This window comes from Corvus brachyrhynchos, unplaced genomic scaffold (genome assembly GCF_000691975.1).
Source record: "Corvus brachyrhynchos isolate BGI_N302 unplaced genomic scaffold, ASM69197v1 scaffold158, whole genome shotgun sequence".
Lineage (NCBI taxonomy): Eukaryota > Metazoa > Chordata > Aves > Passeriformes > Corvidae > Corvus > Corvus brachyrhynchos.
Window position 1 is genome coordinate 175,224 of NW_008239756.1, and position 8,721 is coordinate 183,944.

The following is an 8,721-nucleotide window of genomic DNA, read 5'->3' on the forward strand; positions in this document are numbered from 1 at the left end:
TGTGGCTGCCCCTGGATCCCTGGCAGTGCCCAAGGCCGGGTTGGACGGGGCTTGCAGCACCCTGGCATACAACTGGCAGACCTTTAAGGTCCCTCCCAACCCAAGCCATTCCAGGATTCCCTGACCCCACGTGCCCAGGGATCACCTGCCGGCGTCCTTGGAGATGGTGACGGTGACATCCAGCCCCAGCGCCGAGACCCTCTTGCACACGGTGTCCATGTCGATGATGGAGTCGATGCACTCGGGGCCGCCCTCCACGCAGCACTGCGAGCCCGGGCAGAAGCGACAGTTGTCCAGCCCCTTGTAGCCCACGTTGTGGCCACACTTCTCCAGGGTGACAGTGGTGGCCATGCCCGAAACCCCCACGTGGACCACCAGCTGCCAGGGAAAAGGGACGGGTTAGAGCGTGGGAGATCCGCGTGGGACCCTTGCAGCTCGGGGTATCTGTGTTATCTCTGGCATCTGTGCCTGCTCTGCCACTCTGTTCCCTTGTCCAAACTCTCAGTCCAGCTCCCTTCAGGCACCGAAAGCCTGGTGACACCTTACCACCCCCCTGCCACGGAATCCTGTGCCTTTAGGGACTGGACGTGGCACTCAGTGGTGAGCAGTCAAAGGCTGGACTCGAGGCTCTTGGATCATTTTCCAGCCTAAATGACTCTGTGAGATGATTTGAAGGTCCTCTCCATCCCAAGCCACTCTGGGCTTCCATGATTCCATTCCCAGTGAACCATGGAGGTGTTACAGGGGTTCTCCCGTGAGTATCTGAGGAACGAGGCATTTTTATCATGGGTTCTGCACAGCACAACTCTTCTCATTTCCCCCCCCTCCTGACCTAAATTGTGATTTAATCAGGGTAAAAAGGAACGTTGGCACCTTCACAGCTGCTGGAGGAGCCCAGGTGGCACAGACAAACCACGAGCTGTCTAGACAGCCCTCTGCTGTGGCCCCTTCACACCCACTGCTCTGTGAACTGGAGCACTCCGAGCTGTAAAATCCTACAAATTCACATGTTCTCACCACAAAACAGGAAAAGATCCAGCCAGGGACTACCAGGCTGAAGGAATCATTAAAAGGGAGACTTCACATGCTGCCCACTGCAGATTCCGACCCTTTGCTGGGTGGTTTTTTCTCGTCCCTTTGCTCACTCACCTGGGGACTGTGCTTCTTCCACAAGGCAGGAATGAGTCTCTGCACGGTCTGGTACTCAACAGGGACCTCATAGACGTGCAGATCCACGTCATCCCGCAGCCCCAGCTTCTCCAGCTCCTAAAAACACCAGGAAAGCAAAGCCAAGATGGTCAGACACGAGGTGAGCAGAGGATTTACTCCTGGAAGGTTTAATGGCAGAGTGAGGGACTCAATACCAGTTTACACCAGGTTGTATAACCTTGTAAACAGCACCTGGAGTGAGTTTACAGCAACCACCGTGAAAAAAGCAAACCCATAATGGGAACAACAAAGGCATCTCTCCACCTGTGCTCAGAGTCTCACCCACAGAGCCGTTTGTCTGGCTCTGATGCGTGTGTAACAAAGAAATCAACATTTAACTGACAACAGTTATCAGCAACACCCACACTCCCAAGGAAATCTTGGCTCTGTTATTTATAGAGGGAGAGACTCACAGTCCCTACTTCTTCCAAGGAGTGACAGCGTGGAGAAGGTGGGACTGGAAGGATTTTATCCATCATCCAGGACTGCTGGCCTGGAGAGTAATTTCACATTTATTTCCAGATAAAGAGCTCTCAGGGCTGGGTGACAGCACTGGTGATTCAACTAACCCAGTAAATTATTTCTCCCTCTCTGACATGAAAACATCCCAAATATCCTGGCAATAAACGGAGCCAATTTCCTCCAAACCTTTTCTAACACTAAGTGCCAGTTAAACACCTTGCAAAGACTTTAAAACCAGAGGAAAGGGTGTTTGTTTGGTTTTTTTTCTCCCCAGTATTCCTGACTGGAAAGCACTGTTTGATCCCAAAACTGGGAGCTCCCCCTTACACACAGCCCATGGTTTTGGCTCTGCTTTGGTCTCTCCAGTCCCACCAGTAAGGCTTTAGCTCATCTGGTACTTCAGCAGTGAAACCTCTCAGAGCCATCAACCCAAAACTTCCAGGAACTCAAGGATAGTCTGAAACCTCTGAAAAAAAAAGGGTTTTTAAACAAAACCATCAGTTGAGCCCAAACTTTGGAGCCAGGTGACACCAGGAAGCGTTTTTCCAGTGGGAGAAGAGACCTTGGCCATCATGTTGAAGGAATTCCTGGGGCATCTAAGTGGGATCAAGCTTTCCTCTTGTCACCAAACACCAAAAGTAGCTGTTCTTATGGATCTGAGGTAAGAGCCATCAAACTACCAAAGGACATTTCCAAACACCCCAGAAAAAACTAAGTTACCTCTGTCCCACGTTTGGATTTGGTGATCAGAGCTGCTCTTTGAAGCAATTCTCAGGCTTTATTTTCCTCCTTGCAAGCTTCAGGCCAAGCAGTGCAGATCAGCTGTTTCCACTCTCAAAACTTGTATTCCCCCAGGTTAAAAATTAAAAATTAAAGACACTTGAGAGGAGAAAACAAGCTGAGGTTTTAGGCCTCCACACAAACGTGAGCAGTGTCTTGCTTTCGTTTTTCTGTGTTTTTATCAGCATGAGTGGTTTTCCACTGAGAATAAAAACACCTTTTACACTTGTAGGGCCAAACCACGGCCATGTAACAGGATTTTAGAGAACTAAAACAGCCAGAAAGGCAAGAGTGAGACTTTCCCAGAGCAGCAGATATGAGCAACAATGATAAATCACTGGCTCTGGCTCCCAGGGCAAGGCTGATATTAAAGCCTTGCTGTATTGATTAGTGTCTGGCACACTCAGACATTCATTACCAGAGATGGATGCAAGGGATGGTTCATCACAGCTCCTTTACACAAACCTGCCTTCAAAACCTCCCCTGCTTTACGTGGAGCCCTAATAAAAGCGAAGGAGTTTACAAATGAGAGTATTCAAACAGCAGTCAGGCTCTTCAGGAGGAGGATAAACACTCTTTAGGAGTGTTAATTGGCTGGGATTCATCACCGCTTCTCTAACGAGAAGTGATGCTCCTGAAGATGAAGGATTAGGAAGGAAATAGCTCCTAGAGATGGATTTGACAGCGGGAAGTTTTGCTGGATGAAAAAAAAGAAACCTCCCCAGTGACAACCACCTCCTCCAGCCACTTAAACCTTAACTTTACCAAGCCACAACTTTCTCTTAACCAAGCCCTGCGCTCCATAATGAAGATGTTTGTAACCCACCACACCTCCAGCCCCACAACTTCTCCCCCCCAGCCCTGTCTACCTGACAAACACAGCCCACTGAACATGTGTGACCGATTCCCTGACCCCTCCACAATGCTGCTCTTTGTGAGCCTCTAATATCCTTATCAGGTCTGTCTAGACACCCTGACAGCAATTGTCCTTCCTAATGTCAAAATGCACTCTGACCTCTCTCCTCCTCCTCCTCCTCCTCCTCCTCCTCCTCGGCCAGAAGCACTCTGGGGGGATGAAGGAGCCCAGCAGCTTCACAGTCCACAGGTCACACCTGTGCCCACACCTAAGTCACAGCAGGGAGGGCAGGAAACACGCTGAGAAAAGCCCATTTGAGTAATTTCTTCTTGGAAGTCCCTCCCCAGCAAAAAATCTTTGGTAAAAAAAAAAAAAAACGAAATCCTGAACTGAAATACTGAAACGATGAAAACACAAAACTGCAAACCCACGTCAACACGGAGTATTTTTGCTGCGAGCCTTGAAATAAAGCAGAAAGGAGTTATTCTTCCCTCTGAATTCATAGGAAAGCTCTCCCCCATGAGTAAAAGCCCAAACATTTCACTGGGTTTTTCTGGATGCAATTTGGAAATGTTTCATTTCAGCAGCATTATTAGATTGCTGCTGCCACTGTTTAAGGTACCCATGTGTAAAAATCAGTCAGCTTGCAAAACCAGACAGAAATTCACTGCAGTTCCAGGGAAAACTCACACCGTGTGTCCGTGTTCTGCGGGAGAACCCAAATAAAACCAGGGGAGAAAACAAAAAAAACACCAAGAAGTGAATTTTATCCTCGGGATGCGGCATAATAAAAGATGCAATAAACCAGAACTAGCTTAGCCCTAGAGCTAGGAAGGATTTCCAAAGATTGTTTAATTGATTTTTCTTCTATTAAAATGCAGATCACACCGTCTGGGATTCGGGAACTCAGACACGCCTTTGTGTCCACTCCGCTCCATGAAGTCCCCGTCTGAAACTTGCACAATGCCCACCTCGCCTGGGCTCAAAGACATGCTGTTCCTTTTTGTCTGGGCCTCTGGGGGCTGAGACAGGGGAAGGAAAGGCAAATCCTCCCCGCTGCCTCCGAGCTGACGTTTTCAGTCACAATAATCCGCCAGCCACCGAACAGGACCCGGATCCTCCAGCGCGGCTCGGGTTTGTACTCAAAACACCCCCAGCTCTGAGTTTTGTCCACTCAAAACATCCCCCAAGCCCCTAAAACTGGATTTTAAATGGAGGTGATGACTTCATCCACCAGCCACACAGCTGAGCAGCCACCAGTGCCTCGAGCTGCTGGGCTGAAGGAGCTGCTTCTCTTTGGGTTTGTTTTTATTTTCTTAAGCAACATCACAACACCCACCACTCCTCCTGCTGCAAAAACACCCTTTTGTCTGTCTCCTCTAAAATAAAAGCAGCTATTTACAATAGCTGACACTACACCAGCAAGAACAAACCCAATACAGGAGCCTCACTTCTGATTTTTAGGAATGTCCTGTATTTTCCTCTCCCCCCCAATCCACGACCTGCATATTCCTCCAAAGTGACCCAAAGTTAAACATATTCATTCCCAAAAAGCCCTGGGAGGCAAAGGTTTTGTCTTCTCCTACCAGCCAACACATTAGACAGCTGGACATCAGTTGGCTGTAATTGATTAGAGTTTGTGATTTAATTTAAAAGCATTCGAAAGAAGATATTAATCTCAGAGCTCTGAAGGGGAAAGAGACGTGTTGGGGAGAAAAATAGATTTAATTCCCTGGGCAAGTGTACTAAAAGGTACTGTGGAATTCCCAGTAGCTTTGCCACAAACCCCATCCAGAAGTGACAAAGAAGGAAGAAGTGGGACAATGTGGCAGCACCATCCCCGTAAAAAGTGTTTTTACAGAAAAAAACCCCCTTAATTCCATTGGAAAGAGCTTGATTCCTTCTTCTTGCCTCATTTGTGGAGTATCAGCCTCACACAGATGAACTCCTGGGCACAGGGTGGGGTTTTTGGGGTGTCCTGTGCAGGGCCAGGAGTTGGACTGGATGATCCTTGTAGGTCCCTTAGGATTTTCCAGGATTTTAGGAACGTGCTCAGGCAGACGCAGAGCTACAAGTGGCATGGATTTGTTCGAGCAGGGAGGACCTGCAGGAAAAGCATTTCCACAGAAACTCTCCTGTCCCATCAGCCAAGCAGAGAGGGCCGACCCAGGGGGAGGAAAGAGGCAGCTCTGCCTTGGAATCAGATTCCTGACACTCAGGCAACTCCACAAAACCACTGGCTGGGAGTCTCCTCTCGGGGATGAGACTCAGTTTAAAGGTGAAGCAACTGGCCCAGCTTCAAGTTAGAACTGAGAGAAAAAAACATCCAAATTCCTCTGGGTTGGTCGGTTGGTTTGTTTATTTTGAATTCTCCAGGGCAGAGGAAGATTCCAAGCTCCCTGCCCCACTTAAAATCATCCAAAGCTAGGAACTCCTTGCTTGCCTCAGCTACATTAACTCAATCTCATTAAACTCCACCAGCTAAGGGATTGTTTCCTGAGCAGGGAATCAAACATTATCCAGCTGACCATCTGGATATCTGCAGTGAGCTCGGTTAATAAACTCGGGAAGAAGTTGTAAGTTTTAAAAAAAGAGCTGAAACCCCGAATTTGTGGGGATTTGTGCTCTATTTTGACTTCCTAAGAGGAAAATTCAGGGGTTACCTGCACTGCAATCCAGCTGGCGTTCACAGCGTGTTCTCCAAACGGCCCAAACCCTGTAAGAGAAGAAAAATTCACAGACTTGACTCAACTTCAAGTTGCAAAGAAGTTTGGGCTTTCCTGGTTTAGTTCTCCTGAAAAAAACCCCCCACTTCTACCACTCAATCCTTATTTCTTGACATCCGAGTATCAAACAAGACACCTGCACTGGAATATTTCAACTACAATGAAGGAAAACAATAATTTGCTTGAAAAGAAACTTGTTTTTTCCTTGGGGAGAAGATTTTTTTTCCTTCCTGCCCAGGTTAGAAAAACTTGTCACTAACAGCTAACTTGCCCGATGTCACAGAATTAGAACCATGATTGGATTTTCTATTCCTGATTGCTTTAGCCTGCAGCAGATGCTTCCACAAGCCTGCCTCAAATAGTTCCTTCTCCGCTCAGGGTCTTCCCCAAGATCTTCGTTAGCATTAATTACACTTCACAAGGAAATAAACAGAGCTGGTGACAACCCCCCCACACCATAGCAAAGGCTACCGAGGCTTTATCAAAAATACTTCCTTCAGCACCTCTAAATCCCTAATGAATAACTTGGGAGTTAACTGGTAATCCATAACATCTTTTTTTTTTTTTCCTGAGCAAGCACACAAAGGTTGGGCAATTTATCTGGGCGTAACGTCGATATGCTTTAATTTAAAATGTCAGCGTTGCCCTCCGAGCCTCCTGCAATTAGGAGACATAAATTCTGCCCAGCCCCTGAAAGGATCCGAGAGGGACCACAAATATCAGATGACACCTTAATGGAAATGTTGTGTTTGCCCTCCCCAGCCAGGCTGAGGTGATGCTGCACAGGAGGAATTTCCCAAGCGTGGGCTCGTCCACGCCCGTGGATCTCAACCCAGCGCTGCCGTCGCGCCAAAATAAATATTCCCACAAAACCCAAAATGTTGGGGGTGTTTTCCTGCGAGCAGAACTGCAGGGGTGTGAGACAATCTATGACAGGGGAACGAGGCAAATTAATGCCTTTCCAGCCACTTCTGCAAGTCCCACACGGCTCTCTGGAAGCAAACCTGCTAAGTTTAATTCCTAAATAAAGCGTGATAATCCTATAAAAGAACTGAAATCCACGTTTTAACAACCCAGCCACGGAAAGGCTGAAATTCTACAGGTGCCCAGGCACAGGGCATGATTCCCTTGCTCTGAATCCCAAGGCAAACTGGCACAAACACAGCTGGGGTTATCGCTGCTCTGACTCATCTCCTGCCCGGATCCCTCGTGTTATCCCTTCCCGGGAACATAAGGAACTTTGTCGGCAGCACCCGACCCCACGGAGAGCAGCACATCCACCACGGGGCCCTCCAAGGCTCATTAGCAGTAAACCAGCTGCAGGGATCGTGATGGGATTATCTCCTTAACGAGTTCTAAAAAAGAAATTGTGCACAAATAACGCTTATCCTCGGCCAGCACAGGCTGGGAACCCAATGGGAACACGACACCATCCCCGGTTTTAAACGAAATTCAGCGTGACATCGATGACATTATCAAACAGGGGCAGAGCTGACAAGGCAACCACTGCATTTTGCAACCAGACTTCCCTGGGAGGGAAAAAAAAAAAAAAAAGGGAAAAAAAGAGCGTGGAGGAGCCTCGCGAGCAGCAGAACGTTTCCTGACGCAAGTTTTCTGTTTAGTCACTGCCGAGCGCGGCCGCTCCGCGCTGGATTTGGGGTTGGGAAAGGCAGGATTTGCCACCTGCTCCTTGGCTCCCCACAACTGTTCCCTGGAAAAGGCACTTTTCCCAGCAATTACGGCCGCTCCAGCGCGTCGCCGCCGAGCCCCCGCTATTCAAACGGCCTCAACTTCAGCTGCTGGGGGAGACCTGAATAGTTTCGGCGAGTTCCCCATTTGTCACAGAACGGCCTCACCCACAAATCACCCCGAGCGGCCTTTGTACCCCGGGAAGAGCCTGACAACGCCAGGGCCTCTCGTTCCCTCCGCTCATTCTTCCCAGAGGCGCCGCTGCCGTGCCGAGGGGGTGCTTTGGGGAGCGGCTCCCACACCTTGGCGGCTCAGGGTGGGGTGGTCAGCGGGCAATTCCCCCCTCCCTGTGCCCCAAATTGGGTTTTCCTCTCCTTGGGAGGCTCGGTTCCCTTCTTTCTGCGACTAGCAAACCTTTGGGATGGGGTCAGGGATGGAAAAAGGGGATCTGAGTGTCCACTGGTTGGACAAGTGTTAGGAAAGCTGCGGCAAAGCCCCTCTCCACTGTACCCCCCCCCAGCTCCTGACACCCCTGACACACAGCAGACCAGCCCCAAAGCCCCCCAGATTCTGTTCTTCACCCCATTTATCACCCCACACAGGGGACAGCCCCCCCAAACAGCCCCCCGAGGGGACAGTCCCCGCTCTCCATTCCCTCAGCCACACTCTGATGGGACAGCAGACCCCCCCTCATCTCAGGGAAGGGGTCCCCCACTTATTCCCCCACGACCTGAGGGAAGGGGTTCCCCACTGCCCCCTCCAAGCCCTGTGGTGAAGGGATCCCCAAAATTATCCCTCTCCCCCAGATCCCTCACCAGAGAGAAAGGGTCCCCCACCTACCCCCTTCAAGCCCCCCATCACCTCGGGGAGGGGTCTTCCACCTACCCCCGACCCCTTTAGGGCAGGAAAAGCATCCCCAAACCTGCTCTCCCACCAAGCTCCCCACGACAGAGAAGGGGACCCCCACCTACACCCCCCCACCCCTTCACCCCCAGATCT

The 8,721-nt window shown here is 49.7% G+C and overlaps 1 protein-coding gene across 1 annotated transcript in view; it reads right to left on the reverse strand.

Moving 5' to 3' along the window:
• The window catches only part of PGPEP1 (pyroglutamyl-peptidase I), a 15,363-nt gene extending 6,783 nt beyond the window's left edge, over nucleotides 1-8,580 (reverse strand). The window contains exons 1-4 of the mRNA XM_017742454.1: nucleotides 8,563-8,580; nucleotides 5,971-6,048; nucleotides 1,150-1,266; nucleotides 146-378 (exon numbers count right to left, since the gene is read on the reverse strand). Of these exons, the coding sequence (XP_017597943.1) occupies nucleotides 146-378; nucleotides 1,150-1,266; nucleotides 5,971-6,048; nucleotides 8,563-8,580 (446 nt within the window). The remainder of the gene's footprint in view (nucleotides 1-145; nucleotides 379-1,149; nucleotides 1,267-5,970; nucleotides 6,049-8,562) is intronic.
• Nucleotides 8,581-8,721: the final 141 nt, after the last annotated feature.